The 17,226-nt window shown below is 43.2% G+C and overlaps 1 protein-coding gene across 1 annotated transcript in view; it reads right to left on the reverse strand.

Annotated features, from left to right (window-relative positions):
- Positions 1 to 17,015, reverse strand: part of SNX7 (sorting nexin 7) — a 69,304-nt gene extending 52,289 nt beyond the window's left edge. The window contains exons 1-2 of the mRNA XM_084636305.1: positions 16,414 to 17,015; positions 1,322 to 1,504 (exon numbers count right to left, since the gene is read on the reverse strand). Coding sequence (XP_084492431.1) covers positions 1,322 to 1,504; positions 16,414 to 16,602 — 372 coding nt within the window. The 5' untranslated portion in view covers positions 16,603 to 17,015. The remainder of the gene's footprint in view (positions 1 to 1,321; positions 1,505 to 16,413) is intronic.
- Positions 17,016 to 17,226: the final 211 nt, after the last annotated feature.

Below are 17,226 nucleotides of genomic sequence, written 5' to 3' on the forward strand. Positions count from 1 at the left end.
GGTTCGGCCACAGGGGCTCTGCACGTTGCCCCTGCCCCTACTGCCGGCTCCACTCATCCCACTGGCCGCGCTTCTGCCTAGGAGTCAGAGACAAATGACGGCCACTTCTGGGAGCCATCTGAGGTAAGTGCCACCCGGAGCCTGCACCCTGAGCCCCCTCCCGCACCCAAACACCCTCCCAGAGCCTGCACCCCTCCTGTACTCCGAACTCTTCATCCCCAGCCCCACACCCTCAGCTGGAGCCCTCATCCCCCCACACACACACTCCAACCCCATTGCCTAGCCCAGAGGCCCCCCTGCACCCTCATTTCTGGCCCCATGCAGGAGTCTGCACACCCCACCCAGATACAGTACCCCCTCCCCTAGCCCAGAGCCCCCTCCCACACACCAAAATCCTCATTTCTGGTCCCACCCCAGAGCCCATACCCCCAGCCAGAGCCCTCCTGCACCCCAACCCTCTGCCCAGCCCAGTGAAAATGAGTGAGGGTCGGGGAGAGCAAGTGACAGAGGGAGAGGGATTTGAGTAAGTGGAGGCAGGGCCTCTGAGATGGGGCAGGGCCTCTGAGATGGGGCAGGGCCTCAGGCAAGGGTGTTCGGCTTTCTGCAATCGGAAAGTCGGCAACCCTATGTGCAATACTTGCTGATAATCCCCAGGGAACTGGCTGGTCTCATAATACTGGCTTTCCTCCACTCCAGCTGAGAAACTGAATTCAAAGACAGCTGAAAACACATTAAATAAATACTTTCCTAATATTACCTTTTCATTTAAGAAATTGCTGTAGCCATAACAAAAATGTTATTAACTGTGAATGGAAGGAGAACTTTTCTTTGTGCTAGCAAACAATCCAATTACAGGAAAGCAGAATTGAGAGGGGATGTGGTGAGCAAGGTACCACATATTGACAACCAAGCATAACTCCACTTCTCTCTGGCCTACCCATGCTCGACAAATACTTATGCCAATATAGTACTTTTCAACTGCATCAGCCTTCCTCTTGTTTCATGTTCTTGTCAAGAGACAACAGCAAATGCCAATTTCACACAAAAGACTGCTTTTGCAATCATTAAAATAACTTCAGCTATTCCTTAAATGATCTCTACAGCACTCAGTCATGCAAATATACACGAGTAACCTTAAAAGCGTTTTTTAGAATCTAACCCTGAGTTGGAAATAATTTGACTAAGCTGTTAACTCGCTGCAAAATCAGGATATAAAATTCTGAAATGTTAGAAAGGTTATTATTTGAAATCCTTTAAAACACTAACACTTGTATAGTTTTACTTTACACTTAAACTATCAGGACGATTAACAAACACTTACCTTTGTAACAACTCTATAGGTAACAAAAGTCTCAATGGCAGTAATGTGACTTTCAGGATCATCAACACTAATTAAGAGATCCCTTAATTCTGGCTCATCTTCAAACTTGTACTGGTTTATCATAGAAGAGGGGGATGTTGGTATCAAAGGACTGAATGAATTTGCCTCAGTCAGTGATGTATCCTATAGATAAATAAGACATTTGAAGAAATTCTTATTAACATATAAGGGTGCAGGTTTCAGACATCAAAAACAATAGCTCTGAAGCAGTGGTGGGCAACCAGTGGCCCGCACACAGCCCATCAGGGTAATACGCTGGCGGGCCGTGAGATGGTTTGTTTACATTGCCCATTAGCAGACACAGCCACCCACAGCTCCCAGTGGCCTCGGTTTGCCGTTCCTGGCCAATGTGGTTGCCCACCACTGCTCTGAAGTGAACAGTTAAGATGGTAAAAGAGATAGCTGATAAAACTGCAAAAATATACCACAAACATCCATGTCATCCTCTTCTCCTTTTCAGTGCTCAATTCAATGAATGGTTAAAAAAGAAAAAAAGAACAAGACCGATGAGAGAAAAGCAGAACACTACACTTGACAACATCATGGATGGCTGAAAACAGAAGTCACCTACAAATACCCAAACCAGTTAAACCAAGCACCCACTATACTGTACAGGACACTTACCAACCTAATTAAAGTTGTTAGAGGCCAGTCACCCAGGATTTGAAATCTAAATTCTCTCTTGCAAACTGACCAAGATAGCTACCCTCTTTTCCTTTCAGATGTTTTATGAAATTATATCCCCTTGTAATTTAAAGATGTTTATTATTAAAGACCTTCAGTATAGTTTATAATTGAGGAATCCTTGACGATGCAGAATCAGCAGTATAAGAACTAAGTGTGGGGTTTTTTAAATCCAGTGGTAGTAAGGTTTATGAATTACAATTATATATACACATACACACACACCCAGGACAGAAAAAACAGCTCTCTCTGGAATGACGATAGTAGCTATTAAAAACCAGCATGCAGCTATGCTATGGTAAATAACAGTTTAGGACAAAGATGGAATGACACTATGCCCTAATAAAAAAAAATTCTCCCCAATTTTAGTTAGAAAAAGTTTTATTATTCAGAAAGATTTAAGGCAGAAAGTCAGGACTGATTTGTCTTATCCTTGCCAAAAGAAAAAAAAAAGTGCCATGCGTGTTTACAAGGTCACAGGTTGTCCGCTGGGACCTTAGTTTTAAGCCTCATCTGAGAGACAGCACTTCCAGTCACAAAATTACCTCCAACACAATACTAGGGCATCAGTTTAATAATGATTCAGAGAAAGGAGCACATCTACTAAATATCCCTTCCACCAAAATACAAGCCACACATGAGACTACACTTATGTTAAGAAATCAGACAATACTGATACAACAAACCTCACACTCATTCAATGCTCAAACCAAACCATCAAGGTTTATGAGGTTCTTACAGCAAAAGGGAAGCATCTAGTCCATATTTCTGAAGTTAGATGTACACTGAGCACCTTTCTTCAGAAAGTGATAAGGGTATAAAAAAAAAAATCACATTTACCACTTCCGTTGTCCGGCTATACAGGAAGACAAACAGGAGACAACAAGATGTGGTTTAATTGGGCCACAACTTTATTTCTAAATGCTAGGGAGTAACCAGCAGATAAAAGCACACAGTGCAGGTAATTCTAAAATCAATCTACCTACATCGGGGGGTGGGGGTGCGCTGCCAGCCCTCCTCCTTTACTCATCCTAATCCCCAGCCCACCCACTACCGGGACCTTGCTACTCCCACCCCGCAAATGAGGGCTAAGGGGGGCTATAAAGAAGGGGATTAGCTCCCTGCTGTACCAGTCATAGGAGTCCTGAACCCCCATTTCCATTCTTTTAAAGAATGCCACCCTTAAATCCTTTCCCAATTCATTCTATCTGATCACTTTATCCCTTCCCTATGGAAAACCTGCACTGGACATCTACCACAAGGAGGCACCAGCAATTAGCTTGGCTGCCTCCCCGCATGCAACAATAATACCCTCTTTGATATCAGCCAAACAGTGTCAGCTCCCAAGTCTGACAGGTGGACCCCATCCTCCTGCTGCAGCAAGTCATTCTGGCCATCCAACCCTTAGGTTCCTGGGTTACTGTTTTTGTTGTGTGGTTGCTGGTGATTATTTGCTTCAGGGTGGGGGACTGCCTGTAAGCAAGGACTGGCCTGTCTCCCAAGACCTGTGAGAGTGATGGGTCATCCTTCAGGATAGGTTGTAGATCCTAGATGATGCATTGGAGAGGTTTTAGTTGGGGGCTGAAGGTGATGGCTAGTGGTGTTCTGTTATTTTCTTTGTTGGGCTTGTCCTGTAGTAGGTAACTTCTGGGTGCCCTTCTGGCTCTGTCAATCTGTTTCTTCACTTCAGCAAGTCACACTCACAGATCTTGGGAGACAGGCCAGTCCTTGCTTACAGACAGCCCCTCAACCTGAAGCAAATACTCACCAGCAACCACACACCACACAACAAAAACACTAACCCAGGAACCTATCTTTGCAACAAAGCCCGTTGCCAATTGTGTCCACATATCTATTCAGGGGACACCATCATACAGCCTAATCACATCAGCCACAACATAAGAGGCTCGTTCACCTGCACATCTACCAATGTGATATATGCTATCATGCGCCAGCAATGCCCCTCTGCCACGTACATTGGCCAAACCGGACAGTCTATACATAAAAGAATAAATGGACACAAATCAGCCGTCAAGAATTATAACATTCAAAAACCAGTCAGAGAACACTTCAATCTCTCTGGTCACTCGATTACAGACCTAAAAGTGGCAATTCTTCAACAAAAAACTTCAAAAACAGACTCCAACAAGAGACTGCTGAATTGGAATTAATTTGCAAACTGGACACCATTAACTTAGGCTTCAATAAAAACTGGGAGTGGATGTTTCCCCATGTTTATTCCCCCCCCCCCCCCAACTACTGTTCCTCACATGTTCTTGTGAACTGCTGGAAATGGCCCACTTTGATTATCAGTACAAAAGGTTTTTGTTGTTGTTGTTTTTCCTTCTCTCCTGCTGGTAATAGCTCACCTTACCTGATCACTCTCGTTACAGTGTGTATGGTAACACCCATTGTTTCATGTTCACTGTGTATATAAAATCTCCCCACGGTATTTTCCACTTAATGCATCCGATGAAGTGAGCTGTAGCTCACGAAAGCTTGTGCTCAAATAAACTTGTTAGTCTCAAAGGTGCCACAAGTACTCCTTTTCTTTTTGCGGATACAGACTAACACAGCTACTACTCTGAAACCTGAGTTTAACTGTGTGTCTCGTATAGTGATTTTACTGACTTTACCTAGTCTCTTTCCAGACATCCTTTTCTTTTCCTTTTCTTTTTTGCGAATACAGACTAACACGGCTGTTACTCTGAAATCTTTCCAGACAATTCTTCTTCATTGAAGAGCATACTGCCTTCAAAAGCATTCTATTTACTCTGGCACCTAATCAGCATTGGTTGGAAGTGTGGGGGAAGAAATAAGAGTTGTGTTTTTATAGTTGCATAACTCCATTTGGCTATGTATGGTAACTTACATTCAGAATGAAAGCCATTTCAAAATATGCTAGATCAGGACACTAGCACAAAATGGCCACGTGCTGACACAATTCAAGCCTTTTGGGGAGGGGAGAAGAGCACATCACCACAGAAAGGATTTGAGTAACCATGTAGTTGAAAGGGATGTTCAGTTTGTGGACCTAAAATTAGACAGCCAGCTGTGTTTTGGTTGGCAAGTTATGTTGTCATCACTCAGCCTACTTATAAAAGAACACAGGCAGACTATTCAAGTATGTAACAATTCTGCTGTAGGAATACAGAAGGAATATTACACATGTGAAAACTCTGTTGACTCACAGGAAAATAGGAAGGGTGAAGGGACAACAAAGTTATCCAGGATTATGAAACAAACAGCAACTTAGAGTTATTATTGTAGGGTAGTTTTAAAGTTAAAGTCATCGTCAATTTTGGTAGGCAAATATATCCTCCTTCAAAATCTACAGTTTTCTTATTTCATCCTCCTAATGCTTTTTATTTCAGTTGACTCCCTAAAGTCTCTTTAAAGTCAGGTAGTACGATCACCCAAATATTACAACATATTGGAAATTGCACAGCAGATGTGCTTACAACAGGAGTGCAATCAGAGCCAAGCATCTGGAGCTTGCAGTCTGCCTCACACTACATGCCTGCGGATGTGGAGGGAAAAGAAGCTGCCATTAGAGGCCTCTGCAGATTAAGTGTTTGGGACTAGAGAAGCAAGAAAAAAAATCATCATCAGTGGCCTGACCAACTGTTCTACTAAAAAGGAGTGCTGGTGACAGGCTACTTAAATACCTGGCTTTGTCAATATCAGATGTTTTGGAGATTTGGAAGTTTTCAGTAGCCATTTCAGGTATAGGATTTGTATAGAACCTATGGGAAACAAGTTCAGGAAGATATTGGCAATATGGAGGAAAATGTATGTAAACCAGTACTGGGGAGGTTAGGAGCAGGATTCACAAGGAAAAGTAAACATTGGCCTTGGCCTTTATGGTTTTACAGGTGTGACGTTATCTGATTAAAATATGACCATATAGATCATTATTGCAACCACTGTTCTATATTTGCAACAAATCTTGTACAAAATATGGAACGTAAGATGTCTGTGGAAAGGTTATGATTTGCTGAATATAATTATGCTATTTGTATACATGTATTATTTTTGCATTTGAAGTTATGAGTATTGGCTCTATACCTGTATTTCAAATGTTTGCTCCTTGGGTAACGCCCAGAAGGCGGTTAGCCAGCACATCTTGGAGGGACTATTCAAATTGAGTGGCCCATCAAAAGGGCACAACTCACAATGGACTATGGGAGACACCCATCTACACTGAGTAGACATTGCATCTGAAATATAGGTAATGACTTCCTGCAATGACTAAGCGAAATCAGGCATGCACAGACGACTTACCCATGTGACTCCAAACTCCCATCTTGTCATCTGTAATTTTCCACTAGCTGTGCTGAGGGCTTTGTTTGAAACAATGGGTTTCCCTCCACATGGCAGAAGATGTAAAAGTTCCTGGAAACCCCTCCATTTTGCCTCTTTTCTGCTCCAGCCTCTGGACCATGAATTTATATTAATGGAAACATTCTAACCAAGGAACTGAGGACCTTCCAGTGATTTGGAAGCAGCCAGAGACTTGACTTAAGCCAGCAGTTTATTCCATCACTGCTACAAGCCTGAACCAAGAACTTTGCAATTTTTGTATGTATTTGATTCCTTTAACCAATTTCAACTAATCTCGCCTTTTTATAAATAAACCTTTAGATACTAAAGGATTGGGATCAGTGTGATTTTGGGGTAAGATCTAAGTTATATGTTGACTTGGATGTGTGGCTGGTCCTTTGGGATCAGAACCACCTTTTATTTGAAGAGATTGGTTTTAAAGAACCACTCATCTCTAAGTCTAGTGTTTCTGGTGATAATACAAGGACCGGAATGAAAGGAAACTGCTTTTATGACTTTTTGTTAGTGTGGCAAAACAGAAGTTTACTTTTGTTGCTGGTTTGGTATATCCTATGGGGGATTAGCCACCAGTCTTGGGGTGTATCTGCTCTACTTCTCAGTAGTTTGTCCTGAATTTGACATCCTCAGCTGTGACCCACTGAGGCACAGTTGCAAAGGGAAATTACTGAAGCCATAATTTTGGGGAAGAAGCACAGAGCACTAGGTTTTTTCATGATGTATGGGTAAGGGGCTGGTGCTTCTGGCCTTTAGGGGTGAAGAAAGAAGCAGGTTCCGATCCTGAAAGGGAGGGGGAAAAATCAGTTCCTGTGCACTAAATATATAAAAATAGAGCGTGAGAGAAAAGAGCATTTTAACACCCACATCGATGAAGATACAGCTATAAATGAAATACTGTTCCTTGTAGAGGAGTAAGAGAGCATACAGGTTTTTCAAGATGCATGTGAATTAGTGATCATACCATACCACATTTCGCCTCTGATCCACCCCAAGTAATCAAAGACAAACTGGAGAAGCAAGCTGTATAAACAGAAAATGAATTTACTTTGTATGTCAGTTTGAAGCTTAGTCAACTTCAGAAACGAGCTGAACGTTGCCAATTTGTGACTTTGCAGTACTTTCTCTTTTTAATGTTTTCTTCCTTGTTACTGTACAAACAGAGGAATACTGATTAAAGCCCTGATCTGACACAGATGTCCCAATAAATAGGTGCATCCACTTGTACGAGCGGGGCGTAAATGCTATCTAAAATACTAGTCACACCATGACTTGTTAGTTTCACTGATTATTCAGGTTAACTGATGATGTGAGGCTTGATATTCTTATTATTTGTAAAGTTAACCTATATCTAACTTAAAGATGCATTTTCTCGCTAAAGGCCCTGTCATTTCTTTGCCATATTTTCTCAAGGCTTATCTCACTATTCAGATTGTTAAAGTAGCACAAAGACTATTGGTATTTTTTCAAGAATATAAATGTTTGTAGGTTATAGACATGGTGGTCTCTATGTGGCAATCCATCAAGATTTTATTTGTTCACAGCTTTCTGCAGGACGGGACACTTAGAAGAATACGGTTTCAAGTCAGTCCCTTTAAAAAGCCACCAAATTAACAAGCAATTTATGTTAAGAAAGAATTGAATGTCAATAAGGAGAAATATTATGCATACATAAAACTGATTAACATCACAGTTAAACATATGACTATTGACAAATGCGATGTCTATGCTAGTTAACTGCTCAGAGATGTCTTGCTTTATTATTTCCTTAGATTACAGTGTGTAACATTTGAAAAACTATATTTTTTGTAAATAATTTTTACCAAGACATCCAATTCTAAAGACTCATTGCTGTTTCTTACTACAGCCATTTAACTTGATAGTTGTCACTGATAAAAGTTTTGCAAAAATTTTCAGAGGTAGATGTTTTTCTGAATTCCAAATAAGAATCCTTAATTTCTTTGCATTTCCATCATATACCTTTCACAAAAATCACCTCAAATAGACAAGGTTACTCAGTTCCACATTGTGTATTTACATGAAGAGTATCACACTCCTACAGAAAAATCTTGAATATGTACATGGGGTAGATCTTCAGCAGCTTTAAATTGTCAGAGATGCTTGATTTACTTCAGCAAATTTATGGCAGTTTACGCCAGTTGAGGATCTGCTAAGAACTCAGGTGGAAAATTAACCGGTTGGGTTCAGTTTATAGATGACTGTTCCAACAACTAGTGAAGTGTAGTGCAAGTTTCAATACATAAGAGTATTTCCTGTCTCAATGTAAATTTCAGACTATTTGATAAAATAGATCACTCCCCAGAACAGACAGTCGGAACTGAATAGATTTTCCAAGCTCTCACAGAGATCTGTGGCTGACAGAGAAGATTTCTCCGAAGGCCAGGCTTAGTGAAGTTTTGAGAGGAGAACTTGGTCAAGAATCTGAGTTGGTCAATAACCAAAGTCCTGGCGGCTCTGGTGAAAGCTATGTCATCCTATTATAACGTGGAACACAACTGACAGTATGGAGTATCACGTGTATCATGAAATTCAAGAAAGCAGAGGATGAAGGGAAACTGAAGACAACACTTTGATTTGACTTTACCTGACAAGTTGCCCTCTCTGGAACAAGTTTCAGCACTCTTTTTAACCATTGTAACAGAGGTTAATGTAAAAAAGAACAAGTCCTGCACCTTGAATATTACACAATGCCCAATCAGGCTGACAACACTGGGTGCTGGCCTTCGATATTCTCTCTCCAGATATTGGTCAAGGTTTCTATATTAAAGGGACTGAGACATGGCATGATTAGTAGCACGCTGTTCACTAATGCTCTCCAGCATGAAGAAGGCCACAAGCTCAGCTATCAGCAATTAAACACTTTCTGTCGGGAATTATGAGCACCAGGGTAGTAATTACTGGGCTAATGATGTAATTGAAAGGATTTAAGCAGAAGCAAGGGGAAGCTCAGAAGGAAAGCTCAGAGGGTGAGTCTGGGCTGCGGAGTGAGGACTGTGGGGAAGCCTCATCTTGCTGTAAGCCTACATTATACCGGGATATTTTGCAAGGGAAGAATAAATACACAAGTGGTGAAAAGGTAACAACCTGGCGTCTGCGAGAAACCACAGGAACTGGTTATGCAGTCAAACACTGGGTAGTGACAGAGACGCCCTGTGACATGGACACTGTCAAGCTAAACATCCATGTGGTTTTTTACAAAATAAATGCTGTGTGTTTATATTCTGAGTAATATCTTTAGATTCTGAATTGTCAACTTTAATCTTTTTTCACCATTTAGCTATTTGGCCTATTTTCATTGCCTCAACTGAATTAAATGAAAAATGAAGTCAATTTCACTTTTAGATACTCATGTTTCAGCACAACACAACATTATTTAGGCTACAAACTCCACAGACTATATATAAAGGAAAAAAATCACAGCTACTTTGCAGCTAGTTATTTTTATTGGGAACATTTTATAGATTTTGGAACAGTAAGTTTTCCATAAGTTAAATCTGAAACCAAAATCTGCCTCATACTTACCCCTTTAACAGTAGGTATAGAACAAGTACAAGGTATAATTCAGGACCAGCCAGTTAACAACACAGGTAGCCTGAGAGACTGGAAACAAGCAGCAAGTTGATTTGAGAATCAAGTAAAAGGGCCTGATCCTGCAAAGATCTGTGCGTGCACAACACCCACTGGCTACAGTAGAAGTTGAGAGTATTAAAAACCTTGCAGGAGACTTTCACTACCACAGAAAATCAGATCCCAAATTTGCATCTTAAGTAAATGGTCTTCCTCGCCTATAAACAAAAGCAGTAAGTGTAAATGTTCAAGACAAAAAAGGGATGCCATGCTTCCAAACATAGTGTGAAATGTTTTGTTTATAGAAATAGTTACCACTTTGCATACCTTTTAACAGCTGTTATGTTTTCTCTTTGATATAATTAGGGAATACATTTCTGCCACTTAGATTCTTAAAGTTTTTATTGCAATCTATATTTAAGGATAGCTATCCATATTCTATATCAAGTTTTTGATATAAGGTACCTTATCTCTTTGATAAGCAAGCAGCAGTATAACTGAACTAATTACAATGGACCAACAGGTATAGGGTATATCTACCCAGGGATAAAAGCTCTACGGCATGACTGTGGCTAGCCAGGGCCAGCTGACTCAGGCTCACAAAGTTCAGGCTGCAGGGCTAATAATAATTGCAACATTCGGGCTTGGGCTGGAGCCCGAGCTCTGGGACTCTCCACCCTTGCAGGGTCTTAGAGCTCGGACATCTACACAGCAATTTTTCAGCTCCAGAGCCCGAACGCCACGAGCCTGAGTCAGACATGGGGTTTTTTTTTTTATGTCTACCCAGGGACAAATGAGTATTACTTCCTGAATAAATTTCCTAGCTTAGACCAGCAAAGCCAAAAGCCAAGATCACACAAATAAAAGTCAAATAACTCTTTATGTTTTTGCACTCTTTTGCACTAAATTGTTCAAATGGATTCTCCATTTCTTGATGTCCTCAAATCAGGATTGGACATCTTTCTGGAAGGTACGTGGTAGCATAACTATTGGGCTCACTACAGAGGTAAACAGTATGGTGTGGCATACAGGAGTCAGACTAGGTGATTTAATGGTCCCTTCTGGCCTTACTTTATTAATATCAAGATTTTGCTTCAGTACTATCAAACACATAACTGTTTCATAGTAAATGTGAAGTCTCCACAGCAGTGGTTCCCCAACTTGTTCCGCCACTTGTGCGGGGAAAGCTCCTGGCGGGCTGGGTTGGTTTGTTTACCTGCTGCGTCCGCAGGTTCGGCCGATTGCAGCTCCCAGTGGCCGCGGTTCGCTGCTCCAGGCCAATGGAAGCTGCTGGAAGTGGCGACCAGTACGTCCCTTGGCCCGCACCGCTTCCAGCAGCTCCCATTGGCCTGGAGCAGCGAACCGCGGCCACTGGGAGCCGTGATTGCCCGAACCTGCGGATGCATCAGGGGCTCTCTCTGCACAAGCGCAGAATAAGTTTGGGAACCACTGCTCTACAGTTACCATTCTAATATATTAATTTCTTCCCAGTCCTCTGTGCCCAGTGCCTATTTACAGAAACACTGGAAATGTGTGCTCAAGTAAATAAAAGTTGAATTACAATCCAAGTGCTATAGAAGTACATGCAACATCAATGCCAAATGAGTTTGTACTTAATTAGAGAGACAAGGTGGGTTAAGTAATCTCTTTTATTGGACCAGCTTCTGAAAGAGAAGCTTTTGAGCCACACCGAGCTCTTCTTCAGGATGAAATATTTGCTGCTCCTACCACTGTACTCTTAGACATTCCATTGTTTCATTTCAGAGAGTTAGCAATCTATTGGGTTTACTTAAGAAGCCTCAGAGGGTAGGTGGTTTTCTCCCCACATTCTATTTTTTGGAACCTGTTTGCCTTATCAAGACTGGCTCAGTGTATGCTCTATTCTTTATCAAGTTTGAGGGTTTGCTTGAAAAGGAAGATAACAGCAGACCTTGCTTTTACCAAATCACACATAAAACAAACTATTACCATAACTGAGTCATATTTAGTGCACCAATACACAGATCTTCATATAGCAGTTGCAATCTTGGAAGAATTAAAGAATACCAGGTTAAAAAAAAATTACTTAATGAGATGGAGGGGTAGCCTATTTGTACTTCAACACATATGTCCGCACACACTTCTATTATTTCCTCTAAATTTATGTATTAGTCTACACTTTAGAACAAGCACTGGATATTTTTGAAAAACTATAATAAAACATACCAGTCAATGCAAAAATAAATTAATCCATGTTTTATCGTTGATATTCAGAATGGATTAAGGTGATTTAAATCACCAAGTGGAAAAGCCTCAATTTAAAATCACTGATTTTAAATCAACTTTTCCTTTTGTATTTCAGTTATTTTCTAAAGAAAGGTACATTCTCATTGATTGATATAACAATTCAAATTTGTTGATTTACAACAAAAAGAGAGCCTTTACACTAGATTTGGTAAATCTTTTTGCTACCTAGGAGGATACACTATAACTTTATACATTTATTTAAGAAATTATAAGGCCTAATATCATCATAGTCTTATTAACTGTACATTTTAGTATGTTAAGAAACAGTGAATGATAGATTGCTTATTTACTAGATAATTTACTTTGTGCTCATATTTGGATCAAGCTGCATAAGGATGGTAACTGAAATTTAAGGAAACGCACAAAACAGTATATAAAATTTATTTGTATTAAACAAAACAAACGTTTTATTAAGAGACGATTATGTATCACAACATCTTGCACTTACAATTAAACGATTTATAAACAGAGGGATTAACTGTATTCAGTGAAGTAAACTGAAAACTTTCCCAGACTGACCTGAACTAATCAAACATGTCTAAGAGAAAGTGACTTAAGTTCCTGGTTTTTCCTAAGTCTTGAAAATGGCAATCTCCTAAATTACTCAGGCTGATTTATTGTGCCATATTTATAAAGCTTGTCCTCAAAAGTTAGAAGCAGGGGTAAACATCTAAGTTTTTGACAGAGGCTCATGGATTCAGCATATTTATATTTTATGTAAATGTTTTAAGAGAAATTTAGGCCTTAACATATTTTGTATTAAATTCAGATTTTATTTTACACGGGTTTATTTTAAAAAAGAAAAATATAATTTAATCAAAAAAGTCTAAATAAAAACAATCCAATTTTTATTTTTTTTAAAAAAACACAATCATTGCTTTTTAAATCCACCTTTGTGATATTTTAGTCAACTTTTTTTCTTTTTAAAACAGATATCTACCTAATGTAAGGCGTCAAAGATTTTTTCAAAGCCCTAGTCTTACAACTGGAGCCATGTGAGTGGACACCAAGAGGATACAGAGGTCAACTAACGGATCGCCATATTTGGAGTCAGAAAGGAATTTCCCCTCAGATATTAGCAGAGGCCAAGAAGGGGAGGGGGGAGACTTACCTTTCTCTTCAGCACAGGGCATGGGTCACTTGCGAGTTTAAACTCGTGTAAATGGTGGATTCTCTGTAACTTTAAGTTTTGAAATTATGATTTGAGGACTTCAGTAACTCATCCAGAGGCTATGGGTCTATTATAGGAGTGGGTGAGACTAGATGATCATGATAGTCCCCTCTGGTCTTAGGCTATGACTATAACTCTCATGAATCCAAATGCAAGATCAGGGCCCAAAAGCCAAGGAATTAGGCCCTGAGCCCACATACATGCTTAACTCTATCACTATTGCCAACATCAAGAGTTCCAAAATTGTGAGTCAGACCTCAAAAATGGCTTAAAAGTTTCTGTTTTTAACAGAGTTCATTTTATTTTCTGGCTTCTAAGCTTCCACCGTAGAATCATAGAAGATTAGGGTTGGAAGAGACCTCAAGAGGTCATCTAGTCCAGGGGTTTTCAAAAATTTTTTTCTGGCGACCCAGTTGAAGAAAACCGTTGATACCCGTGACCCAATGAAGCTGGGGATGAGGGGTTTGGTGTGCAGGAGGGGATCAGGGCTCTGGGCTGGGGGTGCAGGCTCTGGGTGGGGCTGGAGTGCAGGAGGGGGCTCTGGGTTTGGGGGGGCTCTGGGTGAGGCAGAGGGTTGGGGTGTGGGAGGGGGTCAAGGCTCTGGGCTGAGGCCAGGGATGAGGAGTTTGGGGTGCACAATGGGGCTCCAGGTTTGGGGGTGCTCAGAGCTGGGACAGGGGATGGGGTGCAGGCTTACCTCAAGCGGCTCCTGATCAGTAGCGCAGCAGGGGCACTAAGGCAGGCTTCCTGCCTGTCCTGGCACTGCAAACCGCATGCGCCCCAGAAACGGCCAGCAGAAGGTCCAGCTCCTAGGCTTCTAGTGTGCAGTGGCCAGCAGCAGGTCTGGCTTCTGGCCGCTTCTGGGGCACAGCACGGTGTCAGAACAACTAGCACCGCCAATGGGACTTTTAATGGTCCGGTTGGCAGTGCTGAGCAGAGCCACCATGACCCAATGCCTTCCATTCCATGACCCAGTACTGGGTCACAACCAGCTGTTTGAAAACCACTGATCTAGTCCAAGCCCCTGCTCAAAGCAGGACCAATCCCACATAATCATCACAGCCAGGGCTTTGTCAAGTCATGACTCAAGTCATGTTTCCACATTTTTTTCCCCCACAACCATGAGGGCTAGAAACTTGTTTTAAATAAACACCTGTGAGAATCTCACTGTTGGACTTCAGAAGCTGTGGTGTTAAGAAAAACAATCACAAGATTCATGTTAGTTCAGAGACTACTTCCATGCATGTAGTTAATCATGTGTGATAATGTTTGCCCAATCTAGGTCCTATACCAAGTTTCAGATACTAATCATTTTATTCCCTCCTCTATCAAAATAGATGTAAATTTAAATAAAAGAAGTACTTGTGACACCATAGTACTGCGTGCATCCAGTGAAGCGAGCTGTAGCTCATGAAAGCTTATGCTCAAATAAATTTGTTAGTCTAAGGTGCCACAAGTCCTCCTTTTCTTTTTGCAGATACAGACTAACACAGCTGCTACTCTGAAACCTGTAAATTTAAATGATACCTATTCTCCATTTGATTTTCATACACAACAATGGTACACCCTCTCAAACTGTTTTGAATAAACTCAAGTTTGAAACTTGTATACTGGTATTTTTCAATATATTACTGTATATAAACCATGCCTGTAGATTAACTATTTAGATATTATATTTGTTCTGTATTTTATTGGTACACATGACATATTACTGTAAATTTCAAGGGCTGTGCTTAAAGATAATAACTAGCGCTTTGATACTGCAATAAGATCTATACAGACAGGCCTCTGCCCCCACTTTAGGGCTGTGCACTGACCCATGCACATCAGCCTGCAAGACTGGGGTTCTAGGTCAGTTGCCTGCACAATAATAGATTGGTGTTTGCCCCCACAGACAAATTTAGCAAACATTTTTACCTAGTTGCTTAATAATAATGACAAATGCCAATCATTGGTTACTGAGGAAAAACTGCTGATAGAGAGTCAGAACACACAGATTTCCAATATCCAAAATTACCATAACAGTTCCCCTATTACAAAAAGTGTAACAGCTGTCCAACCCTATTACTGGCACAAACTGAATAGAAACTTAAAAATTAGCAACTTTTCTCTGAAAACTAGTACAGTACTTAATGGATGGTGAATCCCCATTGGGGAAAAACACAAACACCTCTATGCATGCCAGAGAACCATGAAATGCCAATTCCTGGGGAGGGGGCACCTTTCTCCTTGTTTTTAAGTGGTTGTTTGAAACATGAGTGGAAAACGACAGCTGCTTACAAGAATTAGAACACTACGAGCACTTTAACTTTTTATCTTCCCTTTATCTACTCCATTTACAATCCCTATTTTCTGCTCTTTAACATAAACTAGATGGTGACGACTCAGGTTAATGTGCATGCAACGCTTTGAAGAGGACTAGTGCTATTTCTCTGCCAAGCTTTTATTGCCATTACCTAGAGCCATTAACAACCTGCAGGACCGTGCCCAGGTAGCAGAGGTCACTGTACCAGGATTGTTGCTCCGACTACCCGTCCCCAGGAACCTGCAGATAAGTGCAACGCTCCCCCTCTCCCGGGCACCTGACTCCCCGCCGCGCAGCAGGGTGACGGGGGAAATCACGTTCGGGCCGGGCCGGGCCGCCCCCGCGCGGGGTGTCTGCCCGGTGCGGGCTGCCCTGACCGCTTCGCCCAGCCCGAAGTGCAGGGGGCGATGAGACGCGCCGGGGGCAGCTCCAGGGCGCTGGAGCCCCGCTTGCCCGTCACATCCCCGCCGCTCTGCAGACAAGCCCTGGCAGCGGCACCCCAGACGGGGCAGCGCCCGAGGCAAAGTGCAGCGGGCGGGGGGGATGAAGGGCGCGGGGCTGGCACCTCTCCCTCCCCCACTGCTCCGGCCCTTCGGAGCCCGGCCGCGGCGGGCAGGGGGCTCGGGGCTGCTCGGCGGGGAGCGGGGCCCCGGGCCGTACCTTGCTGAACACCTCCAGGTCTTCCTCGTCGTCGTCAAAGGCCAGCTCCTCCGGGGCGGCGGGGGGCGGTGGGGCCCGCGCTGCGCCGGGGGCGCTCGGCCGGGGCGCAGCAGCAGTAGCTCCACCCTCGCTACCAGCGGGGGAGCCGGAGAGCGGCGGCGGCCCCGGTACCCTGCTCTCAGCCTCCATCCCTCTGCGGCAGCCCGGCCGGCGGCCTGTGCGATTGGCTGCCGGAGCCTGCCCCGCCCCGCCCCGCCGGCCGCACGCGCAGTGCGCAGGACGGGAAGCGGCTGCAGCCGGGGCCGGGGGCGGGAGGAGCGGAGCCGCCCCGCGGACTGGCGAAGCTGCTGCGTGTGCGCGTTGCACTCTGGCGGCTCCCCGCGCTGCCGCCGGGGGCTGGTGGAGGCGGCGGGAAGTAGCTTCCCACCCCGCCTGGGCTGGGCTGCAATCCGGGAGCCCGTGGGGTGCAGACCGCCGCCCTAGCCGCAGGCCACTCCCAGCCTCCGGCGTCCGGGCGCTCCAGGCGTCCCGAGCCTGAAGCGTCTCTGCAAGGGCTGGGGGGGTGAATGCACCAAGCCAAACGGCGAAAGGCCAGCGCGAAAGCTGCTATCAAGCCTTACTGAAGAAGAGCGCTGCGCAAACGTGAAAGCTCGTCTCTCTCCGCCAGAAGTTGGGCCAAGGAAGATGTTGCCTTCCCGCACCTTGTTTCGCTAATAAAGCCTTGCAGGCAGAACTGCCTCTCCCTCACTAGCGCCAGCCATTTCTCACGTGCTCTCCTGTGCAAAGTTTACTTAACGAGCAAACAGGCTGAAA

This window comes from Lepidochelys olivacea (assembly GCF_965140295.1).
Source record: "Lepidochelys olivacea isolate rLepOli2 genome assembly, chromosome: 8".
In the NCBI taxonomy this organism is placed as follows: Eukaryota; Metazoa; Chordata; order Testudines; family Cheloniidae; genus Lepidochelys; species Lepidochelys olivacea.